At 37.3% G+C, this 26,831-nt stretch overlaps 1 protein-coding gene across 1 annotated transcript in view; it reads right to left on the bottom strand.

The window, feature by feature from the left end:
• Positions 1-4,417: 4,417 nt before the first annotated feature.
• The window catches only part of LOC127449293 (electroneutral sodium bicarbonate exchanger 1-like), a 66,041-nt gene continuing 43,627 nt past the window's right edge, over positions 4,418-26,831 (bottom strand). Inside the window, exons 16-25 of the mRNA XM_051712633.1 lie at positions 18,566-18,727; positions 18,330-18,443; positions 17,829-17,990; positions 13,007-13,258; positions 12,488-12,556; positions 12,218-12,391; positions 11,670-11,801; positions 7,393-7,502; positions 6,872-6,980; positions 4,418-6,521 (exon numbers count right to left, since the gene is read on the bottom strand). Coding sequence (XP_051568593.1) covers positions 6,510-6,521; positions 6,872-6,980; positions 7,393-7,502; positions 11,670-11,801; positions 12,218-12,391; positions 12,488-12,556; positions 13,007-13,258; positions 17,829-17,990; positions 18,330-18,443; positions 18,566-18,727 — 1,296 coding nt within the window. The 3' untranslated portion in view covers positions 4,418-6,509. The remainder of the gene's footprint in view (positions 6,522-6,871; positions 6,981-7,392; positions 7,503-11,669; positions 11,802-12,217; positions 12,392-12,487; positions 12,557-13,006; positions 13,259-17,828; positions 17,991-18,329; positions 18,444-18,565; positions 18,728-26,831) is intronic.

Raw genomic sequence — 26,831 nt, 5'->3', positions numbered from 1 at the left:
TGAAACTCGTGTATTAAATAAATTCAATGCACACAGACTGAAGTAGTTTAAGTCTTTGGTTCTTTTAATTGTGATGATTTTGGCTCACATTTAACAACAACCCACCAATTCACTATCTCAAAAAATTAGAATACATCATAAGACCAATAAAAAAACATTTTTAGTGAATTGTTGGCCTCCTGGAAAGTATGTTAATTTACTGTATATGTACTCAATACTTGGTAGGGGCTCCTTTTGCTTTAATTACTGCCTCAATTCGGCATGGCATGGAGGTGATCAGTTTGTGGCACTGCTGAGGTGGTATGGAAGCCCAGGTTTCTTTGACAGTGGCCTTCAGCTCATCTGCATTTTTTGGTCTCTTGTTTCTCATTTTCCTCTTGACAATACCCCATAGATTCTCTATGGGGTTCAGGTCTGGTGAGTTTGCTGGCCAGTCAAGCACACAAACACCATGGTCATTTAACCAACTTTTGGTGCTTTTGGCAGTGTGGGCAGGTGCCAAATCCTGCTGGAAAATGAAATCAGCATCTTTAAAAAGCTGGTCAGCAGAAGGAAGCATGAAGTGCTCCAAAATTTCTTGGTAAACGGGTGCAGTGACTTTGCTTTTCAAAAAACACAATGGACCAACACCAGCAGATGACATTGCACCCCAAATCATCACAGACTGTGGACACTTAACACTGGACTTCAAGCAACTTGGGCTATGAGCTTCTCCACCCTTCCTCCAGACTCTAGGACCTTGGTTTCCAAATGAAATACAAAACTTGCTCTCATCTGAAAAGAGGACTTTGGACCACTGGGCAACAGTCCAGTTCTTCTTCTCCTTAGCCCAGGTAAGACACCTCTGACGTTGTCTGTGGTTCAGGAGTGGCTTAACAAGAGGAATACGACAACTGTAGCCAAATTCCTTGACACGTCTGTGTGTGGTGGCTCTTGATGCCTTGACCCCAGCCTCAGTCCATTCCTTGTGAAGTTCACCCAAATTCTTGAATCGATTTTGCTTGACAATCCTCATAAGGCTGCGGTTCTCTTGGTTGGTTGTGCATCTTTTTCTTCCACACTTTTTCCTTCCACTCAACTTTCTGTTAACATGCTTGGATACAGCACTCTGTGAACAGCCAGCTTCTTTGGCAATGAATGTTTGTGGCTTACCCTCCTTGTGAAGGGTGTCAATGATTGTCTTCTGGACAACTGTCAGATCAACAGTCTTCCCCATGATTGTGTAGCCTAGTGAACCAAACTGAGAGACCATTTTGAAGGCTCTGGAAACCTTTGCAGGTGTTTTGAGTTGATTAGCTGATTGGCATGTCACCATATTCTAATTTTTTGAGATAATGAATTGGTGGGTTTTTGTTAAATGTGAGCCAAAATCATCACAATTAAAAGAACCAAAGACTTAAACTACTTCAGTCTGTGTGCATTGAATTTATTTAATACACAAGTTTCACAATTTGAGTTGAATTACTGAAATAAATGAACTTTTCCACGACATTCTAATTTATTGAGATGCACCTGTATATATATATATATATATATATATTACATTTAGACCACTTAAATTATTGATTGCTATCAGGATGTGAAGAGCCTTTCAACCAGTATAACAAAAAATGTTTCTGGAAAAGATTGCACACCCTAGCTTTAAAAGCTGTATTTAGATCCTCATTCCTCGCCAGCCTCTTTACAGAGATAAAGGAAAGGAAGTGTTAACTTGGTCCATAGATGTAATAAACACCAGCTATTTAGATACATAAACCTGAAAACAAAGGCTGAAATAAATCTATGCACAAGGAATTTGCTAACTTTTCAACATAACAAAATCCATTAAGAGACAACGCTATGAATCTTGCAAACTTTTGCTAGTCCAGAAATTACTTTTTCTCACTAACAAATACTATATTTTATCCTATTTATGGCTGGTAACTTCTTAATACACCTGCTGAATCAATTATTTAAAACTGTTAATTGTAAGCAATGTGTGTGTTGAACTACAGAAAGGGAGCAAAAAAAGAGTGTTTAAAGTAGTGAATTGTGTTAAAAGTACATAGAAAGTATCTGAGGCTGAGACAAGCATTGATGTGACCTTTTAGTTTGGTTCAAATATTAAATACTAATTAAACATTTGTTTCAGTATTAATTTTTTAGAATGGCATATGATATGGATTGTTGTGTGAAGTATTTTAGTCCTTAAATTACGATTATGTCACATTTTTGTTCGGTCAAAATGGTACATACACGATTGCCGGACAAATGAAATTGATACTTGAAAACCCCCTGCAAAATTGTGGAGAAACTTGGTCAAACTAGGACCCCACACTCTCTTTGATCTTCAACCATTTCAGTAGCCATGGTCACCAATGTTCAGAATATTTTTTGAATGTGGTGATATTTCTACACTCAGGAAAACAGCCCTTTTAAACATCTGACTTGACACATCTCCAACTGAATTGTATCAGTCAAACACATCTGTCAACCACAGAACAATGGTCAAACAATTATCAAACACATCTGTCAACCACACCCTAACTGACAGACACACCCCCCTTATCAATCAATCAGTCAATCAATCAATCTATCTATTTTTGACATTTACCACCATGACTACTGGGATAAACTAGAATAAAAAGAGAACTAAATTCTGAAGAAGTTGAAATAGTAGCAATGTAATAGTAATAGCAGCACTGTCAGAATGTGGACAGTGCAGTATAGCATACAACCACACAACATCCCACAATACCATCTAGTGGCAAAGCTGTGTCAAAAAATACAAAATAAAAACGTAAGAATATGAATGTCCTTTGATTTAAATGCTGAGTAGCATGTAGGGTTTGTTAAATTTAAAGAAATATATGAAACATAAAATCACACCTGATGCTTTACTGGTCCTTTGTTGTTTTAGCAATGTTCCATACATTTTCTCAGCATCATATTTTCTTTGCATTGTACAATATGTTGAATTGTAATCATCCTAAAGAGACAGTTTATCAAAAACACTCTTGCACAATATATTACATAAAGTGGCTTCTATAGTTTGTACAGTCTTTGTAGCACTTTTTTCAACATTTTGCTGAACTTACCAGTTTTTTTTCAAAAAATGTTCCCCCGTCTTCATCTTAGCTTTTCTGTGACCAAAAATGTATTTTCTAGGTTAAAACACCCTCTATCCTTATAAAATTGTATTATGCATTTGTGTGTGCATGTATGATGTATGTGTTTGAGTGTGTGCGCTAACCTCTGTGTATCCAGTAAATTAATGCTGCTCCTTCCAGTGTTATAGATAGAAGCATTAAAGAGATGAACATACTGAGATGTGCCTTAGAGAATGCTGTAATTTGTGTTCTCTCTAATGGATGGTTGTAGAGAGAGAAAGATGAAAGATGAAAAAAATCAGTAACATTTTATAATAATCTGCTCTGGAAGGAGAGTACGGTTTCTGCTGCGAATGACAGATCTAATTCATTTTTCTAAATACAGCTAATCGTAAGCATTTGCCGTTTCAGTCATATTCATTTATGTACAGTATATCAGCAACCATCTGATGCATGATGGTACATTTTTACCAATATTCCATTATTGTCAGCAAGCTAACTGAGTAATATGTATAATGGGGTCGGAATAAAAGTTCCTCTAGAAATAGGTATGAATGAGCCTAGCCTTGACCATGTTTCCTGTTCTTTCCAACAACAAACCACTTGAACGCGCCATAATTGTAATTACCACTTCAGAAGTGGGAAGTGCCATAATGCTGATAACACATTAAGGCAGCATTTTTCATGGCATAATCTGACTTAAAGACAAAGTTCTGGTCCATTGCTGCTTATTTTGGTGACGTGCAGCCCACTTAAACAGGAAGAGCCATCTGACTGACATGTAAAGACAAAGTTACATAGTGTAGCTTTAAAACTATTTATTTAATTACACACTATATTATAAGTGTATTCTAAAACAGCTCAGGACAGTAATGAATAATAAACATTAAAAAGCACTGTAGAATCAGCAGGCCTACTTATGAACATTGTTTTTCTCTCATGGTGGGGACTTTCCATTGACTTCTGTTGTTTTATTCTGAGAGCTAACGATAGTTTCTATCCACTACCCTCACAGACACTCTCACGGATTTTCATTAAATTACTTGGCTAAAATTAGATTAGTAGGGTGGGGTGGATCAGTAAAACGAGAAAATCTATGTGCTGATTCATTTTTAGTTATACATAAGGAGTAAAGGCTCAGCATTGTGGTTGAAATACAATTGAATTGACTAATATAATTGACACAAGAGTTTCCTCCTCCTCTCTCTCTCTCTCTCTCTCTCTCACACACACACACACACACAGATACACACAAAATTAATGCAGAAGGCTTGGAGAAAACAGAAGACACAAGTACACATTAGCAAATTAAAAAAATTGGTTTCTCATTCAGAAAATCTAAAATTTATTGGAATGAAATTCTCTTTGAGCACATCCCAGCATTAAGATTACATGTACAATCAAATCAATGACAACATTTTCATAGAGCAGAAAGCCACGAAAGGGACAATAAAGATCATTTAGTAGCTTATTGTCAAGCTGGGAAAATTCCTTATTTTTCAACATTCCAAAGCTGAGTTGACATTCCAAATTACATATTGACATTCTCAAATTATCTGAAGGCAGTTTAATAAAGTGAGATTACAACTTTTTCAGACGATAAACTGCAGGAAAAATTAGTACAGTTGAAACCCATTTACATTGTCAGACAGTGTCTTACTCCATCTGCTCAGATATTTTTTATTAAAATATACATTTAAAACAAGAAAGTGCTTTAATTAATTGTATTATACTGTCTATATAATAATTCCCTTGAAAATATAAAATCATATCAGTATATATCTACACAAAGTGCAACTGTAAAGAAACTATTTCACTGAGTTTAAAAATCTAACAATATTTTACCTCTTTCAGTGCAGAAACAACATGAGATTCAGTTTTGAATGTGTGGGGAGGTAGTCTAAAGGAGATGGCTTATTACTTGGGCTTATGACAGGAAAAGGGTCTTCAAAACAAGCCTGAACAGTCTAGTTTACCCTTCATTGCACTCATTGTCACTGGTGCCTCAAAAGATGTCCTGGGTGCATGTATAATTGAAATTTCATCCATTCAGTTCTTGGGTGAATCTAAAAAAAAGTTAATTATTGACCTCCAAAATTAAAAAATAAATAACTATATCTTTGTTTGCTTAAAGAAAATAAAGCCTTAAGATTGTTTTTTTTTTTTTTTTTGCATTGTGACATTATTTTTGTGACAATTAAGTATACCCCCCAACACCACAATTATCATTACTGTAAAGCAAATAAATAATGTTATAGGGACCAGTTATTTAAATTGTAAAGTATTCATATATCATGGTTTGTGTGCTTTTAAATGTAAAAAATGTGTTACAGTATGTGTTACAGTAAAATGTGTACAGTAATACAGTAAAAAAATACTACATTACAATAAAGAGAAACAACAGAATTTGAAATAATAGTATTTACATAAAAAAATATCTGGACGCTTTACAGTAGGCATGAGAACTTAATTGTTGTGAACATAATGTCACAGTGCAATAACACTTTATTGTTTATGCAAAATGCTTTTAATTTTTTTCTTTTGACTTTGGGCTAAAAATGTGACCAGGACATGTTTTTGTGGGTTTTACCTTCATTCTGAAAAGGGAGGGTGGACTTTGAAATGTTTGTGACAAACTCACTGTAGAAACACTAACAGTAGAGAAGCTTCAAGTTCAGACTTAACCATCAGTGTCCCTGGTCCTCTAACTATATATAGAAGCCTTTTATTGCTCAATATTAACAAGGTTCAGTACAACACACTAATAAAAATAGACAGGTCAATCTATTCGATAAGGACTGATTTGGTTAATGGCCATGTTGGTCTAATATAACTGATGGCTTTTGATACTGGCACATAAATAGTTCAAACTGAAGTTATAGTGATTAGCCATTTGGCCTAAACACATGTACGTTTCTTAATATTGTGGATGTTAATATTTCAACAATGAAAAAAGCACACATATACAGTAATATGTACAGCAAGTGTAAAGCTAAAAATGAGAACAGTATTATTCTACAAATGAGAACCAGACAATTATCAAAAAAATATACACATACACTAGACAACATACACTACACCACAGAGACATCTATGTTTGCGAAAACTGAATTAAAAACTAAAATAACCTGAATTTGGTAGGAGTGTGTGTTCTCCTCTATGCACATATGTTTACACACATTAACACACCAGAACTGTATATCACGCCACACTCACACAGCTATACATAAATCACAGCTGAAATCACTCTCTTTGAGTGTGTGTGTGTGTGTGTGTGTGTGAGCACATCTGTTTTTGAGAAACAGTGGAAAAGAGTGCACTGATATCTGTGTATTTTTAGCACATGACTGCTTCTGTAAGTCAGCTGAGTTTCAAACAACCGACGCCAAGTATATAATTTCCTCAGTCTGGGGGTTTAGTTCACGGTACTTCCTGCGGGGTGGGAAAAACACAGAGAAAGACAGAACAACAAACATTACATTCCAAATCAAATGAACTTTTAGCACTTTAAAACCTTATCATTACAGGGGCGAATTTTGGGCCGTTTCCTGATTTGCATAATGTCTTTAGTGAATCGGGCACTAAAACAACGCAGGCTGCACGTGTAAATAATTGCATGCGCTTTCAACATTAAGTGACACCCTCAAACCCCCCTTTAATCACAATGGTAACAGGCTGACAAAAAAAGAAGGAAATCCTGGGTGATGGGCCAAAAACAAACACATAAATGGGAGAGAAAAGAGAGAGTGTGTGTGTGTGTGTGTGTGTGTGTGTGTTCTTGCCTTTTTATGTATACTTGAGCGTTGTGTATCTTTGTGATTGGAATTGAGGGATTTCCATACAGTAGTTTTAGACATTTCATCAGATATGTTAATATCGGAGGGATCAGTCCTGGATAACAAGAAGGCACAGTTGAGGAGAGGAGGTGAGAGGGCAGGGGAGGGGAGAAATGGCAAGATGAATGTTAGTGTATACATAGGTACTCATTATCAGACAGCGACACAAAAACAGATTGGAAATCACTGCACTTCAATGTGTTCAGTGAAAACTAGAGGTAATATTGATAGTACAATCATAATGGAAAGGTAACATTAGAATTGGCCTATAAAATAAGCAAGCTACTAGGATCAACATGTTTAAAAGTACATCTTCCCTCTGTCACTCTCAGCAAACATCAGCCAGCAAAATTATAGCAAAATTCCAACAGCGTTAAGCCTGGTTTAGGTCTGATTGATTTATGGACTATAGCTGTCGATAGAAAAACAGGGGCTCGGATGTCGAGGTTTGTACATGTGTGTGGTACCTGGGGTCTGGGGTTCGAGGTGAGTGTAGAGGTTTGCTCTCCATTGGGATCTGCACAGTGTTTTTATCTTCTTTCACACAGTCATCAATCAGCATCTCCTGTGATTCCCGCTACTCAAACAAACACAAGAATGAGCAGCTACAAGTTGAGCGCATCAATTCACAATGGCGTCTGCCTTATTTAGAAGCATAAATCTAGCAAACTTTTTTATTTTTTTATTTTTATATATATATCAACATTTTATTGATTCAAAAAATAGGATTGAGGAAACGGAACATTCACAGAATCACGCCGCTACCCTGCCCATCTCTGTGTGCCACATTTGAAACGAGGGCGCTCCAGCTGACTTCCATCCCCTAAGAATGATCAGTCTGCCGATCATAACACTGATTAGGACCCAATTTTTTATGTATTTATCCCCTATATTAATGACCGCCCCATCGCCTAAAATACATAGCCTGGGGCAAAATGAAATTTGAGTGCCCGATACATCACGCAAAAAACTCATGAACCCTCAACTAAAATTCTTAGATCTTAACACACCACCAAAAACGTGGGTTGTGTCACCATCTTCTGATGCCAGTGGGTGGGCATGTCTTTTAGACCAAGCTCAGTGGTTAAGGCTCTGGGTTACTGATCAGAAGGTTGGGGGTTCAAGCCCCAGCACCACCAAGAGGCCCTTGACCCTATCTGCTCCAGGGGTGCCGTAACATGACTGACCCTGCACTCTGACCCCAGCTTAGCTGGGATATGTGAAAAAAAAGAATTTCACTGTATATGTGCAAATGTATAATGTGTGATAAACAAAATTAATTAATTATTAATTAGAATCGATGTAAATCTTAAATTGCATAAGGCGCACCCTTGCATCTCTAGATGTAGACCTGACGTTTTTTAGAATCTTAGCCCACACTCCTTCCTCCAATACCAAGTTTAAATCTTTCTCCCATAATCTCTTGAGAGAAGTTGAAGCTCAGTCCCCCAGACTCTGAATTAGCAGGGGGTAATACACTGATGCCTCATGACCTTTTCCAAAAGCAGTAATCACCACTCCCAAAGTATCTGCCGCTTTAGGGGGGTGTATGCTACTCCCAAAAATAGTACAGCGCAGCTGTATATACCTAAAGAATTGAGACCTGGAGGGGCCTGGGTACCTCAGCGAGTACTGACACTGACTACCACCCCTGGAGTTGCGAGTTTGAATCCAGGGCATGCTGAGTGACTCCAGCCAGGTCTCCTAAGCAACCAAATTGGCCCGGTTGCTATGGAGGGTACAGTCACATGGGGTAACCTCCTCGTTGTCGCTATAATGTGTGGTTCTCACTCTTGGTTGGGCAAATGGTGAGTTGTGCGTGGATGCCGCGGAGAATAGCGTGGGCCTCAACATGTGCTACGTGTCCGTGGTAACACGCTCAACAAGCCACGTGATAAGATGCACGGATTGAGGCGAGTCACTATACCACCATGAGGACTTAGAGCGCATTGGGAATTGGGCATTCCAAATTGGGTAGAAATGGGGAAAAAAAAAAGAATTGAGACCTAGGAATCCCAAAATGCTGAACCATATTTTCAAGGGACCTCAGCATTCCACTCTCATATAGGTCACCAGGCGTATTAACCTCCCTCACAATCCACTCTGTCCAGCAGAAAGGGGACTTATAAGTACATAATTTTGGGTTCAGCCATATGCTCGAAGCAACATTTAAATAAATTTCAGAATTAAACACTCTGGACACTTTTGTCCATTCCGAGTGCAAATGGGGTATAGCTTAACTTCTCCGGTTAGTTTGATAGAAAGGCTTTGCAATGGTGAAATAGGGGCAAGAACTTCCTGTTCAATACAAAACCAGGGAGGGGCTCTCTCAGGTGGAAGCGACCAATGAGCCAAATGTCTGAGCCCGAAAGCATAATAATAAAACAAAATCTTGGGTAGGCCTAGCCCACCTTTGTCAATCGGCCTATGTAACTTACTGGAATGTAATCTGGGACGCTTACCATTCCAAATGAAGGACATCGCTATGCTATTAAATCGCTTGAAATAAGAGAGGGGGACATCTATAGGGAGAGATTGTAGCAGGTAGCAAAAAAAAAAAAAAGACGTTCTGTTTCCTCGGACAGTCAAACAAATGTTCAATGAGCCGGCCCATTCGGCTGTTACATGAGTGCAATAAATGACCCAATGACTTGCAAGAAATATTCCACAAAACAAACTCCAACCAATAGGAGGTATAAGAACAAAGAACGTGCAGATTCATCCACAAACTGTCCCAAAGGAGTGCTATTCCACAAAAACAAACTCCAGCCGCTAGGCGTTACCAGCACAAAAAGAAATAAAAAAGGCGCTCAGTTTCCTCGGACAGTCAAGTGAATGTTCAGTGAGTCAGGCTCACTTGGCTGCAACATGAGAACCACAAATAACTTACTCCATTGGGCATGTAAATATTTTGCGGCAATCCTTAGTATCTATTCTCAATTTGGCCGGGAACATCAGTGTGAAAGCGACCTTCCGTTGATCTAAGAGTTTCTTGCATTCCTTGAATTGATCACATTTCCCTCTTGTCGAATTCGCAAAGTCTGGGAACAAGAAAATGCTGTGGTTCTTCCAAGAAAGCCTTCCTTTACTCACCTCGCGTAACATGAGATCTTTATCGGATGATCTCAGAAATTTGGCCAGAATTGATCAGGGCTCCCTCCGCAGATCTCCGAGCCGGAACTCTGAGCTTGCTCGATTTCCAGCTTATGGCCTGTTATGTTGAGCAGACTCGGGCAGAGCCCATCTAGGAATTTCACCATATCTCGGCCTTCTTCGTCCTCAGGAATTCCAACAATTCGGATGTTGTTTCGCCGGTTACGATTCTCCAAGTCTTCCAACTTTTCCCAGACACACTTCAAATCTGCCTTGGTCGCTAGAGGGTTAGCAACTAATTCCCTCTCCAGTGACTCCAGATAATCGATCCATTTCTCGATATTCGCCACTCTTGTAACCATCTCAGTGAATTTCTCCATGGCAGTGATTGATCGACGTATTACAGAAAGATCCTCCAAGTCAGCAATGACCTTCGTCAGCATTGCCGACACATTCATCAATTGACGCCGAATTTCCTTCACTTCACTGTCCAAATTGACTCCTGGGCTTTTGGCCTGTTGCTCAGAGGCTTCAGCTTGAGCACATAAGTGTCTTTTAATGTCTCCAGAGCCCAAGGATTTTGAATTCTTTGACATATTGTCTTTTTAGATAAGTTAAGAATCAGAGTGTTTCGAATATCACCGGTTTATGACACAAAATGTATTAAAACTAGCAAAGTGCGCAGAGCTCGCCGTTCACATGTCCGAACCTCGTATGGCATGTGACTCCCCCACAAATGAAGATTTTTAAAAGAATATTTCAGCTCTGTTGGTCCTCACAATTCAAGTGAATGGGTGCCAACATTTTTAAGCTCCAAAATCCACATAAAGGCAGCATAAAAGCAATCCAGATGGCTCCGGTGGTTAAATCCATGTGTTCAGACTCGATATGATAGTTGTGGGTGAGAAACTTATCAATACTTAAGTCATTTTTTTATCATAAATTCTCCTCCTTGCCCAGTAGGGAGTGATATGCATGAAGAATGTGAATAACCAAAAACAGAAGGAGTATGTGAAAAGGAAAGTGGAGATTGACTGAGCAGGGAGGAGAATTTATAATAAAAAAAGGCTTTTGATCTGTTTCTCATCCACACCTACTGTATCATATCCCTTCTGCAGATATGGATTTAACCCCCAGCGTCATCTGGAGTACTTTTATGTTGCCCTTATGTGGAGTTTGGAGCTTCAAAATTTTGGCACCCATTCACTTGCATTGTGAGGACCTACAGAGCTGAGAAAGTTTCTAAATATCTTCATTTGTGTTCAGCAGAAGAAAGAAAGACATACACATCTGGGATGGCATGAACATGAGTAAATGATCAAATAATTTTCATTTTGTAACCTTTTTACTAACTTTTCCCTTTGTGTTCCAAGTATGAATGTCCTACGGGTTTGGAACAACATGAGCATGAGTAATTGATGACAGAATCATTTCTGACCCACTGGAATTGTGAAATAGTCAATTAAAAGTGAAACAATCTGTCTGAAGACAATTGTTGGAAAAATTACTCGTGTCATGTACAAAGTAGAAGTCCTAAACGACTTGCCAAAACTATAGTTTGCTAATATTAAATCTATGGAGTGGATAAAAAATTATTTGACTCAAATCGCAAACCCAGTCCCGAGAGTTGTTTGTTACAGATAGTTGGTACCTCCTCTGCCTTTTTGGAATCATCATCCAGCTTCTTCTTCTTCCACTCAGGCATCAGATCATCTAAGTAACTAAGCTCTCGCTTAGAGAAACAGAAATCCAGCAGCTTACGGATGAACACTAATGCCAGCACCTGCAGGAAAATCACACACACACTTATGTTACTGTTATCCAATATGATTTCCATGATCCAGCATCTCATTTCACAACTATTTCATCCCCAGTTTGCAAACAGAGACAATACATTGCACTAAATGTGCATTGAGGACTATGCCCATAAAATAAAACATGTTCAACAATCATGACACATTATTTGCCCCTTTACACAATAAAAATATTTTTAAAATCATCTACAATCTAAAACCAGAGCTATTTTTTTTATGCATACAGTATTGAATGGGTGATGTTTTAATGCATAAAGTATATTTAAATACAATAGAGAACGGACAAGTACTGTATCAAAACACCATCTGATCAAACACAAAACTTACCATAAATACACCATATGCTCACTAACAACAATGTACTTGCTATTGTTTTGGGTCATACCATCATAGGGAAAACAATTGCAGCAGGGGAGGTTTTGATGACCCAGAGAAGCACAAGACAGGTCAGTTGGGTCACAGTGAACAGGTGAACCTTCCTCAGAGGAACATGACGTAAATAAATAAAGTCCGGCTGATGTTTTGGTGGCATGCCAAACAACTTCAGACGATCAAAGAACTGAGAAAGACAGGGCAGAAAAAGACTGATGAGTGAATGCTGTCAGTAGGCATGTGTACTGTATATTCAGCAACAGTGTCAGGCGAATGTTTCTACCTGAATGCCTTTAAGAGATGAGACTCCCATATAAAGAAATACACCATAGAGCACAGGCATGGGAATGAACTGTGAAACAAGAGGCATGATTACAACCAAATGTGTACCTACAGTGGCCCCAAAAAGTATTTGGACATTTAAGCCACACTTAAACATGTATGAATTGGCATCTGCAATCAAATTATGCAAGACTTTTTCTCAGAACTTGACATTTTTAAGCAATGTTTGCAATATTTTCTTAACCAAAGTCAGCTCACCTCAAGTTCTAGCAGATTAACAACAGATCGAGTTCATCATATTAACTATGGACATGTTCTGCTAACATTGACAACCAGAAAGTGTCCAAATACTTTTTGTAAAAAAAAAAATTAAAAAAAATATTATCTTTTGGTTCTTTTGGTGTGCTTGTGCCATCTAAAACAATAACATCCTTACATTTTTAAGTGTACCTCAAGTGTCCAAATACTATTTAGTGTTACTGTACATATTAAATGAAAAGCACATAATATGTATGTGTACCTGTAATGCTCCAGTCATAAACACAGAGCAGCCCATCAGTAGAAAAATTACCAGACCAGTCAGTCTCTGCTCCCTAATGCCCAGAAATCGAGGCTGCTCTCCAGGGGCGGAGCTCTCAGATTCTAGTTTCAGGCTGTTGACATGGGAGATTGACAGGACGGTTGCCGCAACAAACCAGGGCAACCCCATGACGGAACACACGGCCAACATTAGTCCAACCATTAGAAGATCCAAATGATACCCACAGCCTTTCTGTAGAGGAAGTAGGGCATATATTTACTAACATTGACTAATATTTGCTGATTGCTTTTTAAATGTTTAAATTAGGGCTGTCAATCGATTAAACATTTTAATCGAATTAATGACACGACATGCTAGTTAATTAATCAAATTAATCACCTACACTGGTGGCCAAAAGTTTGGAATAATGTACAGATTTTGCTCTTATGGAAAGTAATTGGAACTTTTATTCACCAAAGTGGCATTCAACTGATCACAATGTATAGTCAGGACATTAATAACATGAAAAATTACTATTACAATTAGAATTATTTTTCAGAACTTCTTAAACTACTTCAAAGAGTTCTCATCAAAAAATCCTCCACTTGCAGCAATGACAGCTTTGCAGATCCTTGGCATTCTAGCTGTCAGTTTGTCCAGATACTCAGGTGACATTTCACCCCACGCTTCCTGTAGCACTTGCCATAGATGTGGCTGTCTTGTCGGGCACTTCTCACACACCTTACAGTCTAGCTGATCCCACAAAAGCTCAATGGGGTTAAGATCCATAACACTCTTTTCCAATTATCTGTTGTCTGTGTTTCTTTGCCCACTCTAACCTTTTCTTTTTGTTTTTCTGTTTCAAAAGTTGCTTTTTCTTTGCAATTCTTCCCATAAGGCCTTCACCCCTGAGTATTCTCTATACTGTTGTACATGAAACTGGTGATGAGTGGGTAGAATTCAATGAAGCTGTCAGCTGAGGACATGTGAGCTGTGTTGGGAGTAACGCATTACAAAAGTAACGCAATTACAGTAATGTATTGCTTTTTGCTGTAACGCAGTAATATAACGCATTACTAATAACATTTCGGTAATATTATACCCGTTACAATCTCAGTAACGTGTGTTACAACGCATTTTAACCCGAAATTAAGTGGTGTTTTGTTTTTTTAAGAATTCATTTCACGAAACATTTCGGCACCAGAGAAAAAAACTCAGTGAGTAAAAGAGTAACATTAATTCTTGTTGCTGGAATTCGATGGTTAAGATGATGACTGCAGTGACTGATTCTACATTTGTGAGACAGACAGACTCCCATTATTTTCAGTTCGTCAGAGACAAGGATAAGAACATTATAGTCAAGTGCAATCTATGTGCGACACCGAGGGGAACTCTCTACATCGAGAAATAGCACTAGTAACTTAAAGAAACACCTGGTGCCACGCTAACACTAAGCTAACTGAGAGAGCTGCAGGTGCAGAGAAGAGAAAAAATGCTGGCAAGACAAAGCAACAGAAATTAAGTTTCTCTCAGTCTGCCATGCTGCTTGAACCCCGAGAAGTGAAGACTCGTGGCAGAGTATGTTGTTGAAGACATGCTGCCTCAATCAACAGTAGAATCGCCGGCTTTTAGAAAGCATGTCTGCAAAATCCCCGTCAACACCAGCAATGACAAGGTAAGCTAACGTTGCCATAAAGACTGGTTCAGTATTAGGCCACTGGGCCATGCTGATGCCATCTACCATGTTATTATTACAAACACCAACCTAAACAGCGACATAACGTTAATGTATATACCTGTATCCAAATATAATTGTAAATTTTTTTAAAAGCAGTCAATGCTTGTGTCTGATTCACTGTTTGTTCAGAGGCATGCAACGGGAACCTGTCTCATGGAGCAAGTGCATGTAAAGAGTTATCACTCCTTTTTCTCTGTTTCATTTGACTGAAAACTGTTTGCAAGAATAATGTCGTCTATGAGAATACTGCAAATGATCTCCGATCATCTCATGAGGTGCTGTGAGTTTAGTTTGCTTTATTTCCACAGAGCAGTTCACTCTTACACATTGTGAACGCAACTCTGCAGGTTCAGTAATATATACAGGGGTCTTTTTTATTAAAGAAACAAAGACGAAAGTGATTAAATCATGAAGTAATACAAGACATGTTCACCTTGAACCTAAAATGTAGTTTTATTTTCTTTAGGCAGCATTAAATGTATTACCAAAACACAAAGACATTCGATAATAACACATTTGGCAGCATTTTTTGGGAACACAAGGGAATTTATTAGGCTTATTTATTATGATAATTTTTATTAAAATAATCTTTACATTTATAATTGTCTTTAGTTCTTAATTTGTATGCTGTTAGTCATTTTTCACCTGTTGCCACATACTGATACTTGCATGATAGCAAATGGGGCTGTTGGAGATGATAAATGTTTGGATTTGGGGAGGTGGTTATATATAAGATTTTTAATCACTTAGTTATTATAATTGCTTTTTTCATTTCATTTAAAGTGCAATTTGAATTTAGTGTTTCAATAAATTAATTAAATTTCAAAATCAATAAAGCAAAAATATTCACTGACCTTGGGGGTTGATCATATAATCGGATATCGCGATATTTTAAATGCGATTATCATTAAAATATTTTTTTTTACATATCGCCCAGCCCAAAAGGGAAGTTAAATATTTCATGAACAATTGTAAAATTAAGTAATTTTATGGAGACCTGCACAAACACGTGTACTCAATTCCATATTGCAACATGTTACCTATTAATTTTTGCATATTTGTTTGTTTTTGTGTTTTTGAGTACTCTATGGGCAATATAAACATTTTATTTTATTGAAAAATGTTGTTTTTGAAAATAGTAAATTATTTGTTTGTGGTATGGCTCTTTCGAAAAAATTCATCAACCAAAAATTAAAAAATTGGCTCCTTAGTGAAAAAAGTTTCCGACCCCTGATCTAGGCCATAAGTGCCTTCATAGTTCTATTTATTTTACCAGCCTTGTTTGGCTGCATGCTACCTCTGTTGTATATTTGGCAGTAACAGGTTTCCTGTTTAGACTTTATTTTTTATTTTCAATTTTCCTGTGTGTGTGTTTAGCCAAGCTTACATTTTTTTGTGAAGTTGGACTGAAATGACTGAGCTGTATTTCCTATGAGGTGTAATAGGCCCAAGCACTTTTACTTAATTTTTTGTATTCTTGCATAATGTGGCTAGCCCCACAGAGCCATTAGCTATAGCTCTAGCTATAAGAGATTTAAATTTTACCAGCCTTTATTTGGTAGCCTATGTTTTAGCCATTGTTTGGCAAATAGCTCTGTTTAGCCTACAATTGCTAAGAAATAAAATGCAGGCCATGTTAATATTTAAAAATATTTACAGTATCTCTATCATAATTTACCAGACTTTGATCCTTTGTCTGCTTTTGTGATTCTGACAGTGATTGTTACTTATTGTATTGCGCCATGAGCCTTCACTGTGCCTATTATATTAAATTGTTAGTAGCCTTAGGGGCCTACACAGTCATTATGCTATACCACATTGCCCTCCACTGGATGTATAATGGGCTACAATAAACTCAATTTTAGCATTTTAGAATGCCAAGTCATACTTCCGCGGTTATTTTGGTGAACGTAAGTAGTGTAAAGCATTACAGTTCAGAGACAGTAATATTGTAATATAACTAATTACTCTCAAATGACAGTAACTAGTAATCTATAATGTATTACATTTTGGAAGTAACTTGCCCAACACTGCATGTGAGGTGTCTATTTCTCAAACTAGAGTCTCTGATGTACTTATCCTCTTGTTTAGTTGTACATCTGGCCTTCCACATCTCTTTCTGTCCTTGTTAGAGCCAGTTGTCCTTTGTCTTTGAAGACTGAAGTGTACACCTATGTATGAAATCTTCAGTTTTTTGGCAATTTCAAACATTGTATAGCCTCAAAACAATGATTGACTGACGAGTTTCTAGAGAAAGCTGTTTCTTTTTTGCCATTTTTGACCTAATATTAATCTTAAGGCATGCCAGTCTATTGCATACTGTGGCAAATCAAAAACAAACACAAAGACAATGTTAAGCTTCATTTAACGAACCAAATAGATTTCGGCTGTGTTTGATATAATGGCAAGTGACTGTCTAGTACTAAATTAGCAATTTAGCATGATTACTCAAGGAAAAGGTGTTGGAGTGATGGCTGCTGGAAATGGGGCCTGTCTAAATTTGATCAAAAATGGCTTTTTTCAAATAGTGATGGTGCTGTTTTTTACATCAGTAATGTCCTGACTATACTTTGTGATCAATTGAATGCCACTTTGGTGAATTAAAGTACCAATTACCTTCCGAAACAGCAAAATCATTACATTATTCCAAACTTTTGGCAGCCAGTGTACATCATTATTTGCTGAGAAAGGTACAAAGATAATTTATGTAAATAAAACATAATAAAATATTTCTAAATCAGGGCTGTTGATTAAAGCGTTAATTCAGTGCGATAAATTATATAAAATAACACGTACATTTTTACGCAATTATTTTACACAATTAATCATGTCCCTGGACCGTAATAAGGTCTATTCCAACCATCAGAGCAATTCAAGCTTGCATTTATGGTACCAGTCAGGTCGGGTCGGTTCTTAGATGCAGGCCGGGTTTGGGCTTCAACTTAATGCCAGTGCAGACCTCAATAGGTAACTGAAAAAATCTGTTTTTGCATGATGCTGCATATACGCCACTAAGGTTCAGTGCAACATTACATGAATATTACAAAGTGCACCTTTAAATGACAAAACACTGGGCATTCATACTTGAAGTTTGTGTTCTTTGCGGTTTATGATGACAGCAGTGATCTGTTGGTCCATGAAGATGAGGATGGTGCAGAGAAGAGCAGGTATTGAGGCAGCCAGGACTGTCCACCACGGGTTTCGCCCAATGGGATTAATCAGCCAACCACGATCATCACGTGTCGGCTGCAAAACATAACCAGCAAGACTCATCAACCAAATTTAATTTCTTTAGTGCCAGTGAGAGTTTCATATATTTTTTTATATTTATGCATATAGCAAAAAGGTTATAGCATACACCTGATTCTGATTAATTATCCATATGTTCTGATTCAATATCCATATAGGGACATTTAGTGTCACCTTTTGGCCAATGCTTACATAATTTGTTATGCACTGGCCGCTTAAATTTAATTGGCCCTTGGCGGCTATTTTTGCGTTGTATCAAAGAAAAACATGACATGTTTTTGCACATTCATAACTGTCAAATGTGTGTTTGTGTGTGTTTTGTTTATTGTTTAATACCTTGAATTTGCTGGGCACTTGTAATTTTTGGGATGGAATTCCAATGATATAGTCAATCAGGACCATAAGGACAATGGTGAGGAACACAGCAAAATCACTGATCATTGACCGTACCTACATCACAAAAATACATACATACATTTATTGTATTTATTTTATACCAAATTACAGTGGCAGAAATGACAGAGTATATGGCGATATGTGTATGCCTTTGTGAATTACTATTTCCCCCTCACCCGTGTTGGAAAGTATCTGCTAGTCTTGAACTGTTTCAGGAAGCTAGACAGGAAAAAGGTACCAAAAAACAAGATGGCCGACCAGAAGAGAACATCAGGGGTGTAGGGACCATGATGTCCACACGATGTTCCAATAAACTGACCCTGGAGATCTAAGCACTCCTACACACACACACACACACACACACACACACACACACACACACACACACAGAGAGAGAGAGAGAGTTTGGCTCATGTTTAACTGTACTGGCAGCCGAGACGCTGACTCAGCTGTGAAAATAGGATTAGCACTAAATGCGATCTGTGTGAGACAACACTGTGAAATAACAATGCAGTTATAACAGGACTCCTGCACCTACAGTGTGGGTTTCTGAGCACAATTTTAGATCACAGTCACCTCACAAGAAATTGCGATTGATTTAGTTAGCCTTCATTATTAGGCAGAGTAGGTTAGTTGCTATGTAATACTGCAATGATGTTAAAAATTGATTTCTTTTCACTGCCTGATGCTGTAAATTATGACAATGTGATGTTGTTGAGAAGTTATATTAAAATTTTAAAGGTGCAACATATATATATACAGTTGAAGTCAGACGTTTACATACACCTTAGCCAAATACATTTAAACTCAGTTTTTCACAATTCCTGACATTTAAGTTAGGATCACTACTTTATTTTAAGAATGTGAAATGTCAGAATAGTAGAGATAATTATTTATTTCAGCTTTTATTTCTTTTATCACATTTCCAGTGGGTCAGAAGTTTAAATACACTTTTTTTGTATTTGGTGGCGTTGCCTTTAAATTGTTTAACTTGGGTCAAATGTTTTGGGTAGCCTTCCACAAGCTTCTCATAATAAGTTGCTGGAATTGGTGTAACTGAGTCAGGTTTGTAGGTCTCCTTTTTCGTACACGCTTTTTCAGTTCTGCACACAAATTTTCTATCGGATTGAGGTCAGGGCTTTGTGATGGCCACTCCAATACCTTAACTTTGTTGTCCTTAAGCCATTTTGCCACAACTTTGGAGGTATGCTTGGGGTCATTGTCCATTTGGAAGACCCATTTGCGACCGGGCTTTAAGTTCCTGGCTGATGTCTAGAGACGTTGCTTTAATATATCCACATATTTTTCCTTCCTCATGATGCCATCTATTTTGTGAAGTGCACCAGTCCCTCCTGTAGCAAAGCACCCCCACAACATGATGCTGCCACCCCCATGCTTCATGGTTGGGATGGTGTTCTTCGGCTTGCAAGCCTCACCCTTTTTTTACAATGTTCATTATGGCCAAACAGTTACATTTTAGACAGAGGACATTTCTCCAAAAATCTTTGTCCCCATGTGCAAATGCAAACTGTAGTCTGGCTTTTTTATGGCGGTTTTGGAGTAGTGGCTTCTTCCTTGCTGAGCAGCCTTTCAGGTTATTTCGATATAGGACTAGTTTTTACTGTGGATATAGATACTTGTCTACCTGTTGTTCTGGGATTGATTTGCACTTTTCGCACCAAACTACGTTCATCTCTAGGAGACAGAATGCGTCTCCTTCCTGAGCGGTATGATTGCTGTGTGGTCCCATGGAGTTTATACTTGCGTACTATTGTTTGTACAGATGAACGTGGTACCTTCAGGCATTTGGAAATTGCTCCCAAGGATGAACCAGACTTGTGGAGGTCCACAATTTTCTTTATGAGGTCTTGGCTTATTTCTTTTAATTTTCCCATGATGTTAAGCAAAGAGGCACTGAGTTTGAAGGTAGGCCTTAAAATACATCCATAGGTACACCTCCAATTCAGTACACCTCCTATCAGAAGCTAATTGGCTAACTGTCTAAAGGCTTGACATCATTTTCTGGAATTTTCCAAGCTGCTTAAAGGCACAGTTAACTTAGTGTATGTAAACTTCTGACCCACTGGAATTGTGATATAGTCAATTAAAAGTGAAACAATCTGTCTGTAGACAATTGTTGGAAAAATTACTCGTGTCATGCACAAAGTAGAAGTCCTAAATGACTTGCCAAAACTATAGTTTGGTAATATAAAATCTATGGAGTGGATAAAAAATGAGTTTTAATGACTTCAACCTAAGTGTATGTAAACTTCTGACTTCAACTGTACTTTAAAAGGTTTTATGCCTTAATTAATAGTATATTTATGGAGCCAGAATGATCTCAAACATAATATAAATACAAAATAAAATTCATAAATGCATGGTACAATTCACATTCTCAAAATCTGATTCATAAATTCAAAATAAAATTAATAAATACACAAGTGAGAGCACAGATATTTCCTTGATTGCCCACACAAATACATCTCACTTTAATAAATTCAAAATGTTTTCACAAATATGTATCTATCAAGTTCTTGAATTAATTTGCATCAAAAATGTGTGAATGTTGTTACATTTATTCATGGATTTTTGAATCTGCATTTGCAAATCGTCATTTCGTGTGTGGATCATTTTGGATTTGTGTGTGGCTATTTTTGAGACCTTTCTGCCAGGTTGCGATTCACAAATAGCATTTACTAATAGCGATTCACTCTTTAGCCAATCGCATTGAGCTTTTATTCCACCAATCATAACACAGCATGCTGATCTGACTGGAGAAGCATAATGTTAAGTTGTTTTGCACAATGTGCCTGCATTAGTGCACAGAGAGGGACATTTTCAGCATTTCAGCAGACCACATTCCAGGAGGCGGTTGGCAACACTAAGATGTGAATGGAGCAGAGATGGGAGGTAGTGACGTAGATTCCGGAAGTGAGCAGCAGATGGAGGAAGGATTGTTTGGTGGGGAGTCTGAAGGTGGAAAAAGTGGAAGCTGGATTTAGTGGAAAGTCAAAAAGGAAAAAAGGTTCAGGACAGGCTTCAGGAACGGACAACGACAGAGAGAATCGGCAGGTCAGGAGGAAAAAAGAGGAGTATAAGGTAGTGATACAATTTTTATCAGAATCAAATCAATCCAATCAGAGTAACTAAAGCATTGAAGGAAGCTGTTGGTAAAATTGAAAATGCAAAAATTATAATGTGTAAATGTGTTCGGAGGACAGTTCAACAGAAAGAACAAAAATAGACTGGTACAGTAGTGATGGAGAGGAACAGTAATCAATGTAGAGTGAAAGAAACATCAGTGATAGTGTATAAGGTTTCTTTCATTGCATTCACGGCGAAAATGATAAACTGCTCAGCACAAAAAGAAAGTAGGTCTGAAAGAATTAGAATAATCATAAGGGCAGCCGGGAAATACTTGGATGTTGAGGGAATAACAGTGAACAAATAAATGAATACTAAAGGTACAGGCTGCAAATTCACAAGCATCATGTGGTGGCTCATAATGGTGTTTATAATACTTCAGTGGAACGCTAGAAGTTTTAATTGCAAACGGAAATGTAAAGATGATTTGGATGATAAACCTAAAATAATTTGCATTCAGGAGTCATGGCTTAAATCCCATTTGAAATATGTGTTGCAAGGATATACGGTAGTACGTAGGGATAGGAAAGTTGGAAATGGTGGTGGGGTGATAACTTTCATTAAACTTGGAATAAGGTTTAGAGTTGTGGATGTAAGCACAGAATATAAAGCAGTGGTGGTGGAGGTATGGTTTGGGAATCAGAGCATTAGAGTAATTCATTTTTATAATCCATGTGAGAGATTAAGCAATGAATTATTAGGAAAAATTGGGGGTGAGGGATGTTATAGGGTGGTGTGGTGTGGAGATTTTAATGCACATAGCACATTATGGGGCAGCGTAAACACTGATAGTAATGGCCATGTAGTAGAGGATATTCTGGATTCAAGAAACCTGGTGTGTATTAATGATGGTAGTTATACAAGAATGGATGCAGCAAAAGGTAGTTATTTGGCAATTGATCTGACAATAATGTCACAAAGTTTAGCAAAGGAAAGTGTATGGAAGGTGTTGGATCACACTTCTTTGGGAAGTGACCATTTTCCCATAATAGGTAAAATTGGAGTAGAGTTAACATCAGTAAGTATGGAAATAATCCTAAAATGGAAATTTAAATCTGCAGATTAGGATAAATTCAAAGAGATATGTTAGGGAAGATTAAAGGATTTAAGTGAGTCAAAAGAAGACGTAGAAGAACTTAATAGCAAAATTAGTAGAATTTTATGTAAAGCTGCAGCAGAAGTGATAGGTAAAAGCAAAGGGACTAGAGGAAAGAAAGCAGTACCATGGTGGACAGAAGAATGTAGAATGGCAATTAAAGTAAGAAATAGATTATTAAGGAAAGTAAGAAAGACTTTTTCATTTGAAGATTTTATCATGTACTAGAGAACTCAGGCAAATGTTAGGAAAGTGGTTAGAACTGCTAAAAGATGGCATTGGAGAGAATTTTGTGATAGAATAGGTGAGGAAATAGATATCACGGAAATATGGGGAATGATTAGGAAGATGGGTGGGATCCAGAAATGTAATAATATTCCTGGTCTAATAAGTGATGGAAAAAATTTATTTCTAATCGTGAAAAAGCAGAAGTGCTAGTAGAATCGTTTGTTAAAGTACATAGCAATGAAAATATATGTAATGAAATGAGGAGATGTAGAGAACAGAGTTTGAGAACCCAAACATTTTAGACAAAAAAGACATTAATGGAGGAACAATTCATGTTCAATTTTCAATGTATGAACTTAAACAGGCTCTAGTGGGTGTGAGACATACATCCCCAGGGAAGGATGAAATTTGCTATGAAATGGTTAAAGCGATGTTTTTTCCAACGTAAGACCTGAGATAAGAATATCATTATATGCGGATGATGGAGCATTATGGAAAAGAGGAAGAAATGTAAGTTATGTGGAGGGAAAAATACAGGAGGCTATAAACGAAGTAGGAAAGTGGGCAAACTGTTGAGGATTTAGATTTTCAGTCTCTAAAACACAGGTAATATGTTTTTCAAAAAAAAAAAAAAAAAAAAAGGCCTAAAGTTCAATTAAAAATGTACGATCAGATATTAGAGCAGGTATCAATGGTAAGATTTTTGGGAGTGTGGATGGATTCAAAATTGACTTTCAGCAGTCATATTCAGAAAACAGCTGACAAATGCAAGAAGGGTATAAATAGATGTTTGGCTGGAACAGACTGGGGTGCTAGCCGACAATCACTTTGGAGAATATACAGTGCTCTAATTAGATCTACAATTGACTATGGTAGTTTTATATATAGCTCAGCATCATTGTCATGGAAGAAAAAGATTGACATAATTCAGTCACAGGCATTAAGAATATGTTGCAATGCATTTAGATCATCACCAGTTGTATCATTACAAGTGTAAATGGGGGAATTGCCTTTAGAGTTAAGAAGAATGCAGTTAAGAATGGTATATTGGACTTCAGTAAAAGGACATTGAAACAGTCAACCAGTAAAGAAAGTACTGGTAATATGAGTATTCAAAGTTGGAGAGCTATGAATGGACTGCTGATAAAGAAGCACAGCGAATGGGTATAATCGATGTGGATATTAGTCCAACAATAGCAATGCCTATTATAACACCTTGGTTCTTTCCCATTCCTTCAGTCGATCTCCAGTTGAAGAATGTAATTATGGATAAACAAAGATGTATTTCGAAGCAGCTGGCAGTGATGCAATATTTAGAACAGAAAAACAATCATTGTTTGTAAATATATACTGATGGATCAAAAGATCCAGATTCTGGGTGAACAGCTTCAGCAGTGGTAATTCCCCAGTTTAAATATATAATAAATAAAAGGATAACAAATCATTTATCTGTTTACACAGCGGAAATGATTGCAGTTCTGTTGGCAATTCAGTGGGTGGAGGACACTCATCCAATAAATGTGGTGATCGGCTCAGATTCTTTTTCTGTTTTAGTAAGTTTAATGAACGGGAAATCATCATCAAGGCAAGATAAATTATTAGAAATTTTACAAACAATACACAGGTTACATTATCAAGGAATAGAAATATTTTTTGTATGGGTACCAGCTCATGAAGGGGTGGTAGGGAATGAGGAAGCAGGTGATATAGCCAAGAAGACTTAAAAAAAATTAAGAAATAGAAATAAGTATACCATTAAGTAAATTTGAAATCAAAGGGTTAATAAAAAGAGCAATAAAAGGAATGTGGCAGGAAATGTGGGACAAGGAGGGAAAAGGAAGGCACTTGTACAGTATACAAAGCAGGTCATAAGAAATCAATTTGTGGTAATAGAAGGGAGGATTCGGTTATATCACGTCTCCGAATAGGGCATACAGCACTTAATCAGTCTTTACATATAATGGGAAAACATGATACAGGCACATGTGGACTACCAGAGACAGTGGAGCATGTGTTATTACAGTGCATAGGATCTAATAATGAAAGGGTCATGTTTGAAAATCAAATCAATTAATTAGGTATGAACGGATTGTCACTTCAGAATTTGCTAAGTCACCAGAAGTTTATTAGGTTTTAATAGACTATTTAAAAGCAACAAATCTAATTAAAAGAATTTAGTACAGATGTGTTTTTTTTTTTTTTTTTTTTTTTTTGCAACATTGATGCTCCACAATCCATCTCAGTAGGTGGCAGAAATGCACAATAAGTTTGTTTACCAACCACCATAAAACTGAAAGAAGAAGAAGACCACACTCCATGAGTAAGTAAAGCAGGCTTTCTACTCTGTCTCATGGCATTTTATAACTCATAATATATTATGAGGTTTGTTTCTGATAATGAAGTGTGGCATTTGCAGATCTGCAAAGCTAATGCTAATGACCAGTAGCCACACTTTCTGAAGAGAAGCTAGCTGTCTTTAAATTTAAGAGAAACATATTTTAACTCTAGTGTTTGTAGGAAGGTCATAGTAATCACAGGTACCACAAGAGTGGAGAAAACTGTGAATAATTCCTCTTTGTCATGGTTTAATAAATGTAACAATTTCATTTGTTTCATTAAAACAACCTATGTTTTATTTATGAAAAAATAGTTTTGCTATCACATTATATGGATTGAATTTACATTATTTTAGCCAGAAAACCATAGGTACCACATTTAGAATTACTAGTAATTGAAAGGAAAATGGTACAATTTTAGTTTTACACCATTAGGTCATAATTATTCAGTGATCTGAGTGTATGTAAAGTCAACGACTACTTGATTTCTATATTTTTCTTTATTCAGTAACAAAAATGTAATACATTTATGCATGTTGAAGGATTGTTTTGTTTTTTTACAACCCCTATAGCTTGTCATCCTGAGACAACATCAGCACAGTTATTTGTTTAAAGCTCTGATATGTTCAGTAAGGTCTGGATGTATTTTTTTCTTAGTTTCTTAGGAGTCACTAAAGTGTTGCGTTCTCTAGCGACTCTGGTTACATTCTCCACCACTGTATATGGTACATGTCTTAGAGACAGGCTCTGGACACTGGAATACCTGCAATTAGGTGTGTGTGACAGTGGATGTGGAGAGGGGCATCCGAGATTTAAAACTTGGGCTGCCTCTGAAATGTGTTGCCAAACTACTGGGAGTCTCTTGAGCAACATTGTTTAGGAGGTTGGCTGACAACAATATGTCAGTAAGAGCATTGTATAGCACCTGTACTAATGATGAGCTGGCGACAGATGTGAAGAACTCTATACCAGATGCTGGATAACGGATGGTCAGAGGGGCTCTCCTGACACCAACTACAAACTTATCAGGTATATCTGCATGCCATTCTTTATTAGTGCCCGACCAATATATCGGTCAGCCGATATTATTGCAAACATCAGAGCATCTTTTGCAGCTCAGTAGACAATGGTGCAGTGGTGGATTGTGTCTGTTGAGTGTTGATTTCACGCTACGCTGTTACCTAGTTGGTGAGATGCAATGCTGGTCCATCTTTTACTCTCCGTGACAACGAGCTTATAGCTAACTAGCTAACCATGTAGCTACTTTAAATGCTTCTCAGCTGAGTGGAAGCTAATGTGTAAACATGTATTCACCAAACTGTTTTGTTCAGGATTCACAGTTTGGTACCCCCCGTTCAACCGAACAATTCCAGTCGTTGCATTTATAAAATGTAATATTTAAAAGTCTGGTTTTCCACCGTTGAACATTTCCCCTGAACTTGTATAGCAGAATACAGTGTAACACCGCTTGACTCAGCAGGTGTAAATGCTTCTTGTTTTACAACCTGCCAATAATTGACTGGCAGTATTAATATAGTCAATAAAGAGTACTACTGATGTTTATTTAGCTATTTATTTTATTTTAATTTATTCTTTATTTTAATGGTCAGCAACTGACTGATACTAAACATACAG

Source organism: Myxocyprinus asiaticus, chromosome 12, assembly GCF_019703515.2.
Source record: "Myxocyprinus asiaticus isolate MX2 ecotype Aquarium Trade chromosome 12, UBuf_Myxa_2, whole genome shotgun sequence".
NCBI lineage: Eukaryota > Metazoa > Chordata > Actinopteri > Cypriniformes > Catostomidae > Myxocyprinus > Myxocyprinus asiaticus.
The sequence above is the reverse complement of the archived record's forward strand: the minus strand, read 5'-3'. Positions and strand labels throughout refer to the sequence as shown.